Here is a 19,277-nt window from a genome sequence, read left to right on the forward strand (position 1 = left end):
CAGACCAATGGAAACTTCTAATGAGGCTGCTAAAATAGTTTTTCCACTTTTGTAAACCCGTTTCTTCAACCTCATAACAATTGTAGACATTCTTTGTGTAGCAGGCAGACCCTACCAAAAAAAAGAACTCAAAGAATTAAGATCCTGTTGCTTGTACGTTGTAACCATATTTTGCCAATATTGCTTTTATATGCCTATGTAGTCTAGAAGATTAGCCCTTGAAAGAAAAGGGATTCTTAATGGGATTCTACCAAATTTCCATATGTAGTCTAGATGACCAGGCAGTTAGGTCTCAAATTGTGCATTAATTATTGTTAAATGTGTTCATTCACTGCCTTTTGCAAAGGTTTCCGTGGTGACAAAAATGGAAGACTACTTTGTATATTTAATGTATAAGGTAGTGGACGGCTACTTGCTCCGTTGCCAAAATTATTGAAGTTTCAACCAGAAGTTCAGCCTCATGACACCGTCACCTCAAAATTCTCCAATGTCAAGAAACATCTGTCATCAGGTTTCATCCGTATAACCTTAAAATTCAAACCATAAACTCCACATAAGATATGTTTAAGTTCTTACTCTATGACTAATGTGTATTACATGGCACACGTATTTGACGTAAACCAAATGTTAACCAGAAAAGTAATTTCAGTTTTCAAAGACCTAGTCTTTGGTCCTTAATGTGTTTCTTTTTTCTTCAAACTCTTACGTATAAATAAACCTCCCTCCAACTGAATTAGCACAAGCCATATTCCTTTCCATCTTTTATCAGACCTCTACTCTCTTCTTCTTCTGTTGCATCATCTTCTAATTAATTACTCTAACATGGCTGGTTTAGCTAATTTTATGGCGATTCTCGGAGTTGTTTTGCTACTTCAAGTTAATATTCAATCTGCAACGGCTTTAGATCGTGACGATCTTGCTCCTGCTCTAGCACCCTTCTTGGGTAAGTACTTAACTATACGAAGTTATCAAATCAAAATATAATTAATCGCTCTTAATTTAGTTATTCATTTATATTGATTATTAAAATTTATGATTATGCATCCAAACAGATGAACTGTGCAAGGAAGTAGTATGTGGGAAGGGAACATGTAAAGCATCTCTAGATTACAAGTTCAATTATGAATGCGAGTGCGAAGATGGATGGAAGCGTTCACGTGCTGATAACGAAGAAGACCTTAAGTTCCTCCCTTGTGTCATCCCCAATTGTAAGTATACTCAACTTCTGGTCCTTCTGGACTTTTTCCTTTGTGATCTATTCTGCATGGTTACTTAATTGGTAGTTGGATTAAGCAGAATTTAGCGTGTCAAAACACAAAAGCTAAAATCAATTTTTGGGTTGTTAGTTGTGTACCCCGCTCGTCGGCCCCGGAATAATGTAACAACTATTCCCTCGGTTTTAGTAAAAGATAGATGGTATCATGTGTAATTTGTACATGAAACCAGCCTATCTTTTTGAAATCAAGGAAGTAATTAATTTTCTATAATTTATGTATGATATTACTGTTGTCATTGTCGTAGATGCTTGTCCAATGTCATTGGCAATATGTACGTTTTTGGAAAGCAATTTCCTTTCCGTATTGGGTTTCTTCCCCTATACATGCTTTTCATGCGAGTTTATGAATGGATTATTTCTTTTTTGATATATATGATGAATGGATTATTATCAGCAGTAGTCATTTTCGTAGTTGCTTTTATTAAAAAAATAAGCATAGAAAATTTAGCTGAAAATGAAAGAAACACCGTAAGTCAAGTTTTGATTTTATTCAAATTTTTTGACTTTGTTTGTGCTGTAATTTCAACCAAAATTTGCAATTTTGCCAAGTTACGTTAAGTTCAGTGTATTCTTTGATTTTGAAAGGATAAGTCAAATTTTTTATTATGATTTTCTGTTGGTTGATTTTGTTTCATGCCAATCTTATATCTCAGGTACCCTTGACTACTCTTGCACTGCTTCCCCTCCTCCAGTTGCTCCCATCAATGAAGCTCCAAGGAACGAATCTGTCTTTGACCGTACGTCATTCCACCGTGCCAATCACAGTCCTCTAGTCATATAATTTCATTTCAAGAATTAATCAACAAGATTTTGTCTAATTAACTAAAGAAATAATCTTGATTTTGGTTTCCACACAGCTTGTTATTACGCGTACTGTGGCGAAGGAACTTGTGTTAAATCAATGAAGTATGGGCATAGATGTGAATGCAACCCAGGTTTCAACAATCTTCTTAACATCACTGCTTTCCCCTGTTACAATGAATGTAAGAACCTATTACTTATCCTCCAAATGAATTCAATTTCTTCACTCAATACTTAATTATGCATCAAATAAAAAATGCTGACGAATCCATGGTGTTTCTGGTTAATGATGAAGGTGTCATTGGAAACGATTGTGCAAGCCTAGGAATTACCTCATCCAAGGACACATCTTCATCAACTGGCTCTAAAAGTGGTGACAATTCAAACGATGGTAAGCCCACCTAAATTGTAATACTGCCTTCTGTCACTAATTTCAAAATAGCCCATACAAAAATTTCAAGATTTCAAACTATAATTTTATGAATGATTAGAAAGAGAAGATGTATAGTTTTGTACTAAATAGAATGTGAAATCGATGTATCTAAATAAATTTCTGGGTTGGTGTTTCTTTCTTACAGCAAGCTCAAGTCGATCGGGGAGCTTAGTCTGGTTGACAGCATTGATAATGTTCGTTGCCATGATTCCACGAGCATAGAGTGACGCTTATGGGCACACTTGAGATACCGAGATTGCAGATGGTATAGGCTTAATTCACGATATTTCAGATATATGTATATTTGTTATTACTATCCATAGTTAGTCTCTGAATAAACCGACTTTTCCAGTCGATGATAGTTGCATTTGTTATGTCCGTATGTAAATTTACAGAGATTGTTGAAGTAACTTATATACTGTTATTAGCAGTTATATTTTATAATTGGAGGCATTTTTGTTGTCAGTTTGACTGTCAAATAGAAAACCTTCAATATATATTGGTATTCATTATAATCCCTTAATTTACTTCTTCTATCTTGTGCTTCTGATTGTCTGTTTAAAGCTTGAAGGAGAAATGAAGCTTTTCTTAATAAATTGAATTCGAAGAGATACATATCAGTTCTGTTTATAACAGAGTGAACCCCAAGTAGTTAAAAACTGCTTATCCCTCTCAAATCGTCGCATTAATAAGTTAAGCTCTAGCAAGGGGAAAACGATACAGCGGGATATCAAAAAGTAGAATCTTCATCTGTGTTTCTTTAGTTTTTATTAGGGGTGCACATACCCTATCCATACCCGCCAACCCTACCCTATCCGCCAGTTTTTTAACAGTATCCTACTCTATCCACTATTTGGCGGGTAGGGTGGCAGGTAAAGATTTTCTTAACCGCCAGTAAACGGGTAGGATGGCGGGTATAGGTCATATCCTACCCACCCTACCTAGGGATGCACATACCCTACTCATACCCGCCAACCCTACCCTACCCGCCAGTTTTTTAACCGTATCCTACCATATCCATTATTTGGCGGGTAGGGTGGCGGGTAAAAATTTTCTTAACCACCAGTAAACGAGTAGGGTAGCGGATATAGGCCATATCCTACCCACCCTACCCGTTGTGCAGCCCTAGTTTTTACCTCATATGAGGTGTCTTTCCGTTTTATTTCTTTTAGTTCTCACGTCTACTTTTTTGTTTTTCTTTTTCTTTTTCAAGTATTGTAGAAATCTTACGATATAATTTTGACTAAGATCTATTACAAAACCAACTCCCTTTTGAATAGGAATGCATAATCTATGAAAAATGAAACTACCAAAACCACTACTGGCATCATTGCTAACTAAACAATTCTTCAGACGCTTGAAAAAACATAAAGTATCTTCACCGAGTTCCTCTAAGATAGAGAAAGCTAGAACACTCGGACCATATCCATGTGATACACATTTGTCCAAATATTTGGTGCGTTTTCGATATATCCCATTTCAAAAAAAAAAATGCCTCAACTCTATTGTACAACCCATTCGGTTATAACTAGTTGCTTTTTGAAAGCCAATATACAAGTCTCCAGTCTACAACACTGTCCAAAATGATTTCAATGCACTTAGCCGGAGTTTGGAGTGGGAATTCTAATTCTAACTCTCTGCAGCCAGACACACTGGCATTCAACAAGGAGTAAGGGTCCCACTAGCCTAAATAGAAATGTTTAGCATGCTTTACGACTTGGCGCAGTAAACCCACTTTGCCTTGCATCTGGTTAACGTAAAACTCTTTAAGACCATGTTTGTTTACTTCTGACTCATCTGAGTCATCTGGATCTGACTTGAGTCAGATCTGACTCAATATGTTTGTTTTGAGTCAGATCTGACTCAACAGACTCAAAAATATGTGAGTCAGTGGTTTGCTCCCGTGAGTCAGTAGTTTGCTCCCATGAGTCAGGGGTATTTTGTTACCTGACTCAAACGGGTCTGAGTCAGGGGTTACGTCTGAGTCAGAGGTCGAGTCAGATCTGACTCAAAATAGAAAACAAACGGTCTGACATCTGACTCGCAGCGAGTCAGGGGTTGACTCAGATCCAGATCGCGAGTCAGATGCAAACAAACATGGTGTAAGTATTAAATGCCTTGCCAGTAACCTCACCATGTTGAATGGTAACAGGAATTCACTCTCTCGTCGGCTCTTCCATCTGGTGCTCTAACGTAAAAATCTTTATGTCTTAAGTGCCTTTTCAGTAACCTCACTATGTTGAATGATAACAGGAATTCACTCTCTCGTTGGCTCTTCCATCTGGTGCTCTCAAATTGCTCAATTTTTTAGTAGATCGTACTTGCTGATTGATCGATGTTTTTCATGTGGTTCATTCTTTGTAATATACTAAATGAATAATTTTGAATATCTCAGGAAGCTAACTTATAGACCTGGGGAGCTTATCAAAGCAAAAGTCGAGACTCTATTGTACAACCAATATCGAAGTTAACAGAAAAAGAATATCAAAGTTTGTATGCATATATGTCTCCAGAAACCTCTGCCAACTGGAATTCCTCCAGTTACGAAAGGAATAATTGAACCCTTCCTTATTGAGTGCAGATACTTCATCGTCCCGAGATTCTTTTATAACTCATACCGCATTATAGATCATAGGGATGCCATACATCCAAGAAGAAATCAAAATTCAACGGGAATCAAGGTGAAGCTAGTCATTCCTCCAATATCAGAAGTACCCCACCAAAATTATGGTTGCTAGATGGATGCTTCCACAACTAGTTGTTTCCTCCTCAAACTCATATTTTATTGCTGAAATTACCAATCCCACAGGAGTTCGTCCAGCTATGATAATGGATACTCAAGAAGATAGTTTGGTCAATGGGAATTATTCTAAAGGAAAGGCGATAACCATTGATCAGTCTTTCAAAGAGAAGGGAGATGATATATGATACGAAATATCAAAGTAGGCCATTTCTCCAATAGGTCACTGCCTCTAAAAATTGACGTGGGTCTGTTTCAAACCAATTCTCGTACCATCATAGACAAGGATTTGCCAGTCATCCATAAACATATGGGAAACCAATTATCAGATAAATCTGAGGCTCATAATACTCAACAAGGTTTGTCTGAACATGAGATTTGTGGTCTAATTCATACTTCAAACTCAGTCAGGCGGTTTAAAAGTCTGGCCATCTTAACTCATCTACCATCTTTAACTAGAGAAGAGGTTGTATCTCTTGCTGCTGAACATGATGCTCTCATTAATCTCAAACGAAAAATCAATTCAAGAGTTGAGCTAAGGAAGCATAGTAGAGCTGTTAAACCAACTTTGGACAATATGGTAGTTATTCTGAAATGACGAGGTAACTAAGTACACCACAATCTATTCGATATAAACCTATAAGTCTGATACCTTGCGTAATATAATATAGACATAAACTGTCAATAATATAGCAAACCACAAGGTATACACTTGGTATATAGTATTGGTTTGAAACCGAACACAACTATAGGGATCAACCCAAGTGTTTGGGATTAACGTACAAGTGCAATTAATTTAATTATAACTTAAACAAATTATAATGCAGAAAGTAAAGTAAAAGCACACAACAAGATTTGTTAACGAGGAAACCGCAAATGCAGAAAGACCTCGAGACCTAGTCCAGTTTTGAATACTCTCAGAATTAAGCCGCTATACAAAGACCACTACTAACATCGTATTGTTGAGACCAAGTAAACTACTCATAGTTACCTAGTTTCCTCATTATCCCTGCGCCTACAGCCAATCTAGCCAACACACGTGAATCCTAAGATAAAGTCCACTATCTTAAGTTGTTTGACCCTCTATGAAGACCCTTTATATCGTCTTCCAAACAGCAAAGAACTAATTTGTTTGGTAACGACTCTTCTTATCTCAAGAAGTTAATCAGAGATATTATAGTTGAAGCTTGACAAAGGCTCTTCTGTTTAAATCAATAAACTTCTTTGTCGGGTTAGATCTTCCAAGATCTGGATTAACAAGTTAACCAGATCAAGTCAAACAGACCTATCAGATTCGGATACTAAAGAGTACCACCAAATGATAGCTTGTCAATCTAACGACTAGTCAATCAATCGCCTATAAAAAATTAAACGAGATCTATTCTGATCCCAGCCGATCAAGTTTGTGCACCAAGCAAATCACAAAGATAAGAAACTGTAGATGGTGAAATTTGGATAAGGGGCAAAAGTGTCATTTCAAGACCATAGACAAAATTAACTCTCACGAGACTTATGAACCAGAACACCCACAATTCCTGCATGTCTTCGCGAGACGGAGCTGATTGTGATGCCATGATTCCTAATATACATCCTCGACGAGATACTGCTAGTCATGTAGGTTCTGTAGATGCTTAAAAACGTCCCTGACGGACTTATGACCCAAAACGGAGATATGCATGTCTCCTGTAAGCACGACTCACCCTATTTCAGATCAAGGACTGATTCCTAGTACATCATCGCGAGATACACTGGTCATGTATGCTCTAGGCTCTAACTCGGCTTACTAGAGTCTCATGCCTTTTCACGTGACTCATCCTAGTCATTCTTACAAATCGTAGAATATATCTCTATCTCGGCCAACTCGGCTAAAGAGAATATTTCTCTCACTCAACACGTCATCAGAAAGGATGACTCAGCTTCTGATAGACACATTTTTGTGTCTAATTTGTCCTCAATGTCAGTATTGTTGGAACTCTATTTTTGTACTAATATTGTGTTTTTATGTATTTTTAGGAAATAAACATTTTTGGAAAATTTGGCTCGAAAAGTTGATTTTGGTACCCGGAGGACACGTGTTATTCGGACTCCGAAGTTTGGATAAGGGGTAACCTAATTACTAAGGGGCACCCCCAGGTCACCCCAAGGCATCTGCTATTCGCACCCCAGTCCAGGATAAGGGGCACCTTCTTCAACAATTCAAATTCTCAAAATTGGCGGGAAAAATGTTCACACACAGGAGAATTTTCGATCGAAGAAATGAAGTAGTGTTAGGTCGATTTAATGGCTCAAACTTGGTAGGAAGATGTGATATAGCTTAAGAAACACATTTTGGGCATCGAATTAGATCGGATTTGGCTGGATAATCACCAGGTGATGAAAACATCAAGAACAGTTTTGGCGGGAAAAATTGTCTTGAACTGCCGTGACTAGGGTTGATGATTCGAAGGTGTTCCAGTTAGATTCAATGGCCCAAATTAAATGGGTTTGTTCCTAGGGCCTAGACAGAGCTGGTATGTGTGTTTTATTCGGTCAAGTTTGGTTAGATAATCGGTGGGAATCAAAACAGGGAAGATATTCTCAAATAGGGAAGATATTCTATTTTTGGAATTGTTGGATGGAAGAGACGTGCATGGGTTAACTCTATTGGCTGGAAACTTCTCCTACAACTCATAGATGATGCGTGAAAGAGATAAACCAGGAAACAATCCGTAACGAATCAGAGAAATAAAAAAAAAATATCGGAAAATATTCTTTTATGGCCGGATATTCTTGGAGTTATTACAAGGATTGGAGTGACCTGTTGTGTATAAATAGGTCCCTAGTGTCGAGAATAAGGGGCTAGTCAAGTTTAGGAAGAATTGGGAGAGGTTTAGAGCACTACAGAGCAAGAAAATCCAAGTTGCAGAGAGTCTGGTTCTGCTGCTGCTGCGAGGAGGAAGAACGTGAAGAACAGACTCTCCAGGACAGTCGTTTATAAACAGTAACATCGACTGTCTCGTTTGGGTCGTAGGTCTTCAACGACAACAGCACTTCACCTCTGTCGTTGATTATGGACGCCTTATGTTGGTCGCAGAATTCTGTTTTACATCATTTTCTTGTCTTTCTCTCATTGTAAAACACTTTTGAGCATCAATGAAATATTTTGAGAGTTTTTCCAACATGATGAGCGGCTAAATTCTTGGTGATTGAGGCAATGGAGGATCTATTCACTCATGTTTGATTGGTAATATTTTTATTTATAATTTCTTTAATTATTTACTTTATTTAATTCACTTGGATAAATATAAAAAAAAAAAAGGATAAAATGGTTTTCTTAATTAGTTGTGAATCAGTTTGATGTTTTATGCTTAAAATAATTCTTTGATAAATCATGCTTAAGGATTACAACTTAATATTTGGACACCTTTTAAATTAAAAAGTGATTTAATAAGAAAAAGAGCTTAATAATAATTTATGAAATATTATTTATAACCAATCAACTTGGAGTGGTAGTGAATCCTGAGCCTTAATCCTTCTAAATCTTGACATTGCTATTAATTTCCTTCATTTATTTATTTGTTTAAATCTAAAAAAAAAGAGTTACCTTCACAAGTTCGAAAAGAACCCAGTTTTTACCACTATCTACAACAACATTTGAAAATACATCAGCTTCACACAAATATGGGGATAACAATTGGGGTTTTGGTCTGGCGGTCTACGACACGTGTGAGAAATACACGGCTTATTTCTCACTGCAGAAGAGAGTAAATCCGGTGGAATAATGAGATAAACTCAACCTAGTTTATCCCTATTCCCAGGGACTAACGATGTTAAGGATGTTGAGATCAATGACTGATTCCTAGTACATCATCGCGAGATACAGTGTTCATGTCTACTCTAGGTTCTGACTCGACTTACTGAGGTTTCTGAATAACTCCTAGGACATCCCTGCAAGATACGCTGGTTATCTGCCTCCGAGCCTTTTCCACAGACTCCTAGAACATCCTTTCGAGATACACTGGTCTTGTTGGCCCATCATATGGACACACAGTTGATTCCTAGCACATCTCTAAAAGATACGCTGGTAGAGTCACGGAGACAGAGTTGATTGTGATGCCATGATTCCTAGTATACATCCTCGACGAGATACTGCTGGTCATGTAGGCTCTGTAGATGCGTAAAAACGTCCATGACGGACTTATGACCCAGAACGAAGATATGCATGTCTCATGTAAGCACGACTCACCCTATTTGAGATCAATGACTGATTTCTAGTACATCATTGCGAGAATACACTGGTCACGTCTGCTCTTGGCTCTGACTCGGCTTACTGATACAAGGTCTTTTCTATCTCTCCATGAAGAGTCCCAGCTGACCACAAAGAGATTTGGATCCGTTAAGAAAATCTTCGTAGAGATTTTGATCTGTCTGCAAAATCTCGAAGAGATTCAAATCTCTCTGGAAAATCTCAAATAAGACTGAATATTCCCCCATGGTAGTCACGAGCTTCATGTAGGAATCGATCCTCCTCTTCCCACAATTCTTAGGCATCCCATGCCTTTTCACGTGAATCATCCTAGTCATTCTTACAAATCGGAGAATATCTCTCTATCTCGGCCAACTCGGCTAAAGAGAATATTTCTCTCTCTCAACACGTCATCACAAAGGCTGACTCAGCTTCACACAAATAGGGGGATAACAATTAGGGTTTTGGTCTGGCGGTCTGCGACACGTGTCAGAAATACACAGCTTATTTCTCACTGCAGAAGAGAGTAAAGGCGGTGGAAAGTAAAAGTAAAGACACAACAAGATTTTGTTAACGAGAAAACCGCGAATGCAGAAAACCCCGCGACTTAGTCCAGTTTTGAATACTCTCATACTTAAGCCGTGATACAAATATCACGGCTTAATTATGAGAGTATTCAAATCTGGACTAGGTCCCGGTGTTTTTCTGCATTTGCGGTTTCCTTGTTAACAAAACTCTGGTGTTTGTGTTATTTTTTTTTCCGCATTATATTGTTTATCTTTATAATTGAAATATCACAGGTTGTACATAAATCAATCAAAGTAGATACATTCATCCTTGTTTGTTGGATACGACTTGATTGATTCTTGGATATTTATTTTTGATATCCTCCAAGTACTCTCACACCTAGTAAGGTTCACGAATTAGGTTCTGTCAACTTTCTGATTGTGAGAGAAAGAGATATAACTGTGAATATTATTTCTTGATTGAGATTCATTAAGTTGAACTCTCGGAATTGTACTTAGGTTTTGTCCATACAGGTTGCCTAAGAAAAATTTAGTGGTGTATTTTGGTACCCCCACGTTTTCATCCTTTGAAATCTGAATATGGTCCAGGCTTTTAAAAAGCTGGGTTAAGTAATTTGGCTATGCCGGCCAGAAATGCTTGGTAATTAGTTAATAGTATAGATTTCTGTTGAATTGGTTCTTAAATCCAGGATGTCTATGGATTCTGTTGAGTGTTCTAGATGTTCTACTCATAATGAATATGTGATGTATTTCCCTTGTTTTGTATCCTTTTGCTAGTCATATCTGGTTTTTGTCTCCTTTTTGTATACATACTTCACACTTTAATGATTAACCCTTTTTGGATTTGATTTCTTCCTACCTCATCGACCACGTGTCTTGCGTTCCTAAGGACTCTTAGTGTTTATTTGTTGTTATCATGTGGTTTATTTGAAGTAGCAAAAATAACCTTATATTTAATGCTAGGAAAGAGAACCATGTTGTTATCATAAGTAGAGCCAAAGCCATGATAGTGACTAGAAAACATAACCCCCTTTTTGGATGGACCAAATGTAACGCTGATGGTGGCCTTGATGACCTATCCTTGGCTAATGGTGCATGACATGTTATGAGAGACCATACAAATAAATCTCCTTTCTGTGCAGTTGGCGTTTGAAGTTACTTCTCCATCAGGATCTCAGACTCCTGCTATCTGGGCAGTCTTAAAAAAAGCTATGGAACTGAAGCTTATGCATATAATTATTGAGAGTGATGCAAAGGATTTCATCGCCTTCAACAAGGAAGTTTGATGGTGATCAAAGAAAGGATGCTCTTTTTAAGCACATTTCTTTTTCTTGTTCTAAACTCGTGACTTGTAGATTTATTTTTCAATCGTGTATTTGTAATGATGTAGTCATATCTTGGCTCAGCGAGTTAGAGTTAACTTTTCCTTTATATTCTGATTTACTACTCCAGTTTAGTTATTACTAGTCGTTGAAGCGGATCAGTAATCTTGATAATAGGCTTCGTTTATAGAAAAAAATTAAACTTACGAGTTGGTTTAGGGCAACTAAATTTCTGCGGGCCCAAATCAGAATGGCCAAATTATCATGGTAATTGTTGTTCTTAATTAATCAACACTTGTATTTGGACGTATTTGAAACACCGACTTCTTAATTTTATTTTGTTTTTTAAACGGTCTGGTATTTAACCAATCAGTTAAATAATTAATAACATAAGGCTAAATAATTACACACAAAAAAATATATCAAGTTAAAATCACCTAAGAGATGACCATTATTTTTTGTCATATCACGAAGCTTTTTCGTGAAGGTAGCATGACAACTATGTTCTCTAAGAAAAGGTATTGCACCTACCCATTTATTTTTTACTGATGATATTATGATTTTTTGTAAGGGTAACATGAAAAGCTTGAGAAATCTGGTGGATTTGTTGGGTTTGTATCAACGTGCTTCGGGTCAGGTGGTTAGTCGAGAAAAGAGTAAACTATACTATGGTGGTGGATCTTTGAGTCGAAGAGAAACTATTGCTGATTTTTTGGGGATGCCTGTTACCACTTTCCCTGATCGGTATTTAGGTGTTAAAATTATGCCAGGTTCTGTTCGGTATCACCATGTTACTAATGTGGTTGAGAAGATTAAGGAGCAACTTACTGGTTGGAAAGGAATGATGCTTTCTTTTCAAGATAAGTTGGTGCTGGTCAAGTCAGTTATAGCAAGCTATTCTATTCATAATATGGTTGTTTACAAGTGGCCATATAAGTTTATTCATGAATGTGGAGTTTCCATTCGTAATTTCCTATGGTCTGGTGATTCGCAGGTGAGTAGGTCTTTTGTTGTTGCTTATGACAAGGTTTGTGCTCCTTATGACGAAGGTGGTTTGGGTATTACTCAAATGAGGATGATGAACATGGATATGCTTATGAAGTTGTGTCGGAGGATTTATACTTCGAAAAAGGTTTGGGATAAATTTTTATGTGCTAAATTCTTTACTCGGTCTGGTCATTTGGTTGGATACATTAAATCTTATATTCTTCCTAGCTTTCGTTAGGTGTATGATGAAGTTCAGTTTAACATAAGGGTGTTGATAGGGGGTGGAAGGTCAACATCCTTATATTTCGATTCATGGTAGGGGGATACTAGTGTTGCTGATGTGATTGGTGTGGATAATTTGGATAGGACAGTAATGGTTGGTAATATGTTAATGGATGGGGAATGGCACTTCACAGACATTGTTGTTCAAAACTTGCTGGATGCTGGCGTTGATATATAGAGTTTACCTAGGCCATTTGGAGGTGCTGATTATAAGGTGTAGAAGCCTGATTATAAAGGGAAGTTCACGGTTTGTTTAGCTAAGGAATTGATTCGTAAGAAATTTCCGAAGCTGGAGGGGGGAAATTTGTTATGGAGACCTTAAATTCATCTATCTCTTGCTGCAATGAATTGGAAGATATTAAGGGGTGTTTGTGCGACTTTAGACAAGGTACGAAGTAGATTTAAATTTCAGGTGGTTAACAAATGTTTCTTGTGTAACATTGAAGAGGAAACGTTGGAGCATATTTTATGGTCTTGTTATTTTGCTAAGAGGGCGTGGCTCTGGATCTCTGAGATTTTTAGTCTCAACCTTCACCAAAATATCTCAATTGCTTATAAACAGGCTAAGAAGAAGAGTCGCATGTTTAAGGATGTTTGGTTGCTTTCCATTCTTGTTATTCGTTCGGAGTTATGGATGACACGAAATGCCTATGTTTATGGTAATCAAAAAGTCAGTTGGCAATTTTTCACAAGAAGGTTTATAATCAGATCCATGAGTATTCGAGAAGATTGAAGGGTGATATGTTTAATAATCAAGATGATCTTAGGGTGTTATCTTTCTTTAGAGTGCATCATAGGAGTGTTAAGTTAACGCAGCCAAAGGAGTGCTTTCATATTCCTCCAAATCATGGAGAATTGATGCTTTGTTGTGATGGACCGGCGAAGGGAAGTCCGGGAAGAGCTGGTGCTGGTGCTGTGGTTAGAGATGTTGGTGCTAACGTTTTGGGAGCTATGAGTGTTGGTTTTGGTATTCAAACTAATTACTTAGCCGAGTTTTTTTGTGTTATTGTGGGGTTGGAATGGGCTTTGAAGTTAGAGAATGGAAATACTTGTATTCGTACTGACTCTATGGGTGCTGTTTTGGCATTTTCGGGTGATATTGATGTAGTTCCGTGGTGTCTAAGGCAGAGATGGGTTGTTGTGAGGGCTAGATATAACACAATACGCTTTGTGCATACTTATAGAGACGCCAATTTTGCTGCAGACACGATGGCTAAGAGGGGTTGTCGCTTGAATGAAGGTGAAGGCATGAGTTATGATGGAAGACCGGGTTTCATTTCTACAATTGACCTTATGTATCTTATTTTAGATTTGATTAGTTTGTAAGTTTATTGGGGTTCTCTGCCTATTTTCTTACAAATTTGTAGTAACTTTTGCTATTTATTAATATAATTTGAATTTACCCAACAAAGAAAAAAAAGACCGTTACTTACTATGTTATGGAGTGTTGTGACTACAAATTCACAGCAGTTTTGGGAATGGAAGATTATCTATGGAGCAGAAAGAGAAATTACACCAAAGGATTCCACAAGGGAGATACAGTCTCATATAGTAGTATATCCCATATAAGTATATTGCATGTTGGGACATATTACCTCTGTCCCTAATTAAATGATCTAGTTAAAATTTACTAGTAAAACTTGTGAATACTAAAACATTATATCCCCACCCATATTATCTTGGATCAACTGCATTTGACCAAAAGTCAGTTTTCCCCGTCCATTTTAGCTTTCCTAGTAAAAATGATTTAATTTATAGCCCTATAGTATACACCAGACTCTAATGGACACGATTAGGACCACAATCCTATTCTTGAAGCAATCTGATCGTCTTTTGATCATATATATCGCTCATAGAAGGGATGCCATTTGCACATATTTACTGTGGGCATTTTCTGTTGAAATTGTATCTGAAAGACAGCTTGTGCTTCGATTGACGATGATACACATTTAGGGCGATTATGCATACTCTTTATGGACGGAACAACCATCACATAAAGCGCCAAAGTAGCAGGTTATTACAAGTTGGTGTAACTGAAGAGTTCACACAGCAGCATCTAATATGTGTTAATGCCAACAACATCAATCACAAAAATTTAACTTTTTAAGTCAACCATTTTCTTGTTAATATGGTAGTTTAATTGCATCATGTCATTATACCACTAATAATTGGTTGATTATTTAAAAATCAGTAACAGCTACAGATAATTGCTTAATTAGCCAGAAAACACGTAATAGCAGCCTTTGGCATTATGGCAAAACTAGAAGACGAGGTTACATGTAATAATACACAATTAAGGTCTCAGTATCTATATAAACATGTTCGACGGTGATCATCTTCACTACAACCATTTCCCTTTTCGTTGCTTAGTTAAGAGTTTTAATTAACTCTTTAATAAGCATCAATTAATCATGTCCACTCTAAGGTTTCTCTCAATATTAGTTCTTGTTCTTGTTGCCTTGGACGCAACTAATGCTCAAGGTCTAAAACTGGGATTCTACAAAAAGACATGTCCTAATGCAGAATCCATTGTTCGTAAGACGACTGCTTCATTCGTTTCACAAAATCCTACTCTCGCCGCTGCGTTATTGAGGATGAATTTCCATGATTGTTTCGTCAAGGTATCTATATTATTTATGAAGTCGTTGAATACAAAATGTTAACTTATACTTGCTTTCTCGGTTAGTTGCGAGTTAAACTGAAATCTATGCATGCATCTCTGTATATATTGCAGGGTTGCGATGGTTCAATTTTAATAAATTCTACAAGCAGCAACCAAGCCGAGAAATCTGCACCTCCTAATCTATCCGTTGTCGGGTTCGGTGTAATTGATGCTGCAAAGGCTGCAGTAGAACAAAAGTGCCCGGGAGTTGTTTCATGTGCAGACATTCTGTTATTGGCAGCTAGAGATGCAGTAGCCACGGTAACTTATCCATTACAAATTGATTATTACTACTTTACTATAAACAAATTGATCAATAAAAATGAGAGAAACAAAAATATGAAATTTTGGATTGATTTTTCAGATTAGGGGACCATACTGGAAGGTACCTACTGGTAGAAGAGACGGACTAGTATCGACCGCAGCAGATGCTTTGGCAAATCTACCCCCAGGAAGCGCCAAGATCACCTCATTGAAGGCTGCATTTGCATCGAAGGGTTTGAGTTCAATAGACCTTGCAGTCCTATCAGGTATACATTCAAGCTAAACCGTGCATTCATTTTACTTTGGCAGCATCCAAGGAAGATTTAACTAAAGTCAAGAAAATTAATCACTTTATCATGGATATACATATGTATTTACAGGTGCGCACACAATTGGTGTTTCCTTCTGCTCATCGTTTACAAACAGGCTATACAATTTCACCGGTAAAGGAGATTCAGACCCAACATTGGACAGCGAGTATGTTACGAGATTGAAGAGCAAATGTAAGCCAAATGATGCAGTTCAGACAGCTGAGATGGATCCAGGGAGTTTCAAAACATTCGACTCAAGTTACTACTCGCTTGTTACCAAGAGAAGGGGATTGTTTGAGTCGGACTCAGCTCTACTTAACGACGCAGTAACTAAGGCGTACGTCAAAAGCCAAGCAACAAAAAGAGGAGCAACTTTCTTCAAGGATTTTGCAAAATCTATGGAGAAAATGAATGCTATTGAAATTCTCACTGGTAATAATGGTGAAATCAGAAAGCATTGTGCTTTTATCAATTAGTAATAGCCAGAATTGGAGTTCATTTCTTGAAGACAGACAGAAGTTGAGATCTGAATGAATAAGAGACAGAATCGATGTCGTATGAGTAGTTGCATTAACGTATTCTTATTTTGAGTTTGTTTGTATTATTATGAGTATCATTGTAGCACTTTGTATTTGTTTTCTTTTTTATATATGCAGAAATAATATATTAAGACTCCTTGTTTGATGTTATCAATACTGGCGAGTGGCGAGTAATATGTCAATTTCGTTCATAACATTGGCCCAAGTATGGCCTTAATCAGCTATCGCGTTTTACCGACTTTTAAAACCCAAGACTGGAAATGGTGTTTCATAGGAAAACTTTGTAGCAATATTTGTTTTCAAACTTCCAGAGTCAGTAATTTTATCAACACAAATTGGGAAATGCTTAGCAGAACTGAGGTTGAAGTTTGGAACAGAAGAAGAAATTTTTTCATCCTCAGAACCACTCATAAAGAAGACTATTTAACATTAAGAAATGGAGGCACTAGGGGTGTATTTGACAAATTGATGGTTCTTAGTGAAGAGAATCCCAACTCATATAATCTCAGATATACAAAACATTATCAAACCCATTTGAGTCTTTCAGGGAGCCAAAAACCTTATGGAAGAGACAGATTTGAAAAAAAATTGGAAGTTAAAGTGACAATCAATGTTACCAGATCTCTCAAGTTTGGCACAGAAGCTTTTGAAACTCCTACTGTGTCTCACTGGATGGAATGTGCTCATGCTCTCAATGGCATCAAATTTTGTAAAGTTTGTAGAGTGCTTGATTATCCTATCCCCCCCCCCCCCTGTCCCTCACCCCCTAATCAAAACAACCCAGATTACTATCATTTACCAACTCCTCAACCAGCACCTCCACCACTAACCCCTAGACAAAAAATTGTGCAAGCAGGAAAGGATATCATCCACAGACCTTACTCCGATGCAGATGTTGCTACTGAATTTGAAGCAATTCTGAAGGATGCTAAAAGATTGGAGCTTGAAAAGTCCATAGCTAACATTGCTTCTACCTCAAATTCCCCTATCATCTTTGGAGCTCAGTCCTTGAACTCTGACTCAACACCCCCTCCACACCCTGATGTTTTAGCCTATCAAATTAGAAACAAAAGAATGGAATTAACAAAAAAGATAGTTGGCTCTTACAAGAAAAAACTTCGAAAGTGGAAAACTGCTGCAAGAATTAATACCAACAACAACAATGATCCAAGAAAGGTTGATGAGGAAGCAGCTGCTGCTGAACAAATTTTTACAGTCACCAACACTCCAAAACACTTCCCTTTCAATACCCTACCTACTTTAGCTCAAATCAAAGCTAACATGGAAGCTGAAGCTAATAAGAAGAAAAAAGCTACATGGAAAGCAAAGAAAAAAAAATCATACCTTTGAGAATCTTGATGATATCTCTCTTAACACCTCATCCACACCTACCATAGATTTCAAGAGAAAGAAGGTCACACTCACTGAAGCTAATACCGCCCTCAACAGTATGGACATGACAAGTGTTAAAAGATTCAAAGACCTAAATGTTACTTCTCAGGAGCAACTGGACAACATGCATCCTTTTACTCATGGCTAATGGAAATTTGGACTCCTCCTCTGCTGGAACAATGGTATTTTCTTTGACCACCTCCCATTACTTTCTCTTTAGAACTCATGATTTATCCTTTATTGTGCACTTCCTGTTCTTTGGTCATTATGACAATATAATTAGAAGACTTATCTCCAAGTATCCAGTTGTGTCCTATTTTTGGCAATTTTTTACTTTCCTAGCATGGAATTGCCAAGGACTAGGCACCAGATATGCTAAGAGATATCTTAATGATAAGCTTAATAAACTGAATCCTGACATTATATTTCTATCTGAAACTAAACAAAAGCATGATAAACTAAAGAAAACAATGGATGACTTAGGGGTCAACAACTTCTGGTCAGTTAATCCAAGAGGGTCAAGTGGCACTGCTGGTGGCTTAGCATTGATATGGAAAAGCAATATCTCCATAGAAATCTTGGATTATTCTATAAACCACATCAATGCAATAATCAGCACTACCAATAGCCCACCTTGGTTATTTACAGGCTACTATGGCAATCCTTATGATACTCAATCCAAGTTAAACTCTTGGAAAATTCTTGAGAAATCTGCAGTTTCCAATAAATTGCCATGGCTGGTTATTTGGGATTTCAACTTTATTCTCCATGATATAGAAAATTTTAGTACTCACCCCATAGATGCCAATGAAGCATCCATTTTCAATGAAAAGATCCTTAATTTGGATCTCATTGACCTTGGTTTTTCTGGTTGCTCTTTTACTTGGTCAAACAAAAGAAAAGGCCATGCTCTTACTGAAAAAAAATTGGATAGAGGCCTAGCTAATGATGATTGGCTTGCCATCTATCCAAACACCACTATCACAAACATGTTATCCATTGGTTCTGATCATCACCCCATCTTACTAAACTCTAACCCTCACTAGAAGAATGGTAAGATTCCATTCAAATTCTTTGGTCCCTGGTTAGATCATGCTAATTGCAAAAAAATCATTGTTGAATATTGGAAAAAGATTACTCCTGGTTCAAGTGCTTTTTTTATTGCCAGAAAACTCAAAGACATTAAGATACAAATTAGAGTCTGGAACAAGGAAGCTTATGGAAACATCAAAACCAATATAGATGTATGCAAGAAACACTTAAATTGGATACATACTCACTACTTCAGAGCAGACAGAGGACAAGTCCTAGCTGATGCTAGAAAACAGCTGAAGAAAAATTCTGGAAAACTAGGAGCAAGGATCAACTCATCAAGTTGGGATATCAGAACACAAGTTACTTCCACAGAGCCACTAAAAGTAGAACAAGAAGGAATAAAATAGAATCTATCCAAAATGAGGAAGGCAACTAGATTACTGAGTATCAAGAGGTTAAGGAATGCTTTACCAATCACTTC

General features: G+C 37.2%; 2 protein-coding genes across 2 annotated transcripts; both read left to right on the plus strand.

Moving 5' to 3' along the window:
* The first annotated feature begins 722 nt into the window (after window positions 1–722).
* Window positions 723–3,005, plus strand: LOC113361729 (delta and Notch-like epidermal growth factor-related receptor). The gene is made up of 6 exons (XM_026604864.1): window positions 723–943; window positions 1,053–1,208; window positions 1,930–2,013; window positions 2,134–2,259; window positions 2,373–2,468; window positions 2,656–3,005. Exons 1-6 carry the CDS (start codon window positions 823–825, stop codon window positions 2,730–2,732), a joined length of 660 nt encoding a protein of 219 aa, XP_026460649.1. The 5' UTR covers window positions 723–822; the 3' UTR covers window positions 2,733–3,005.
* Window positions 3,006–14,954: 11,949 nt separating this feature from the next.
* Window positions 14,955–16,481, plus strand: LOC113361730 (peroxidase 56-like). The gene is made up of 4 exons (XM_026604865.1): window positions 14,955–15,214; window positions 15,328–15,516; window positions 15,620–15,785; window positions 15,900–16,481. Exons 1-4 carry the CDS (start codon window positions 15,005–15,007, stop codon window positions 16,304–16,306), a joined length of 972 nt encoding a protein of 323 aa, XP_026460650.1. The 5' UTR covers window positions 14,955–15,004; the 3' UTR covers window positions 16,307–16,481.
* Window positions 16,482–19,277: the final 2,796 nt, after the last annotated feature.

Source organism: Papaver somniferum, chromosome 3, assembly GCF_003573695.1.
Source record: "Papaver somniferum cultivar HN1 chromosome 3, ASM357369v1, whole genome shotgun sequence".
Taxonomy (NCBI): Eukaryota; Viridiplantae; Streptophyta; class Magnoliopsida; order Ranunculales; family Papaveraceae; genus Papaver; species Papaver somniferum.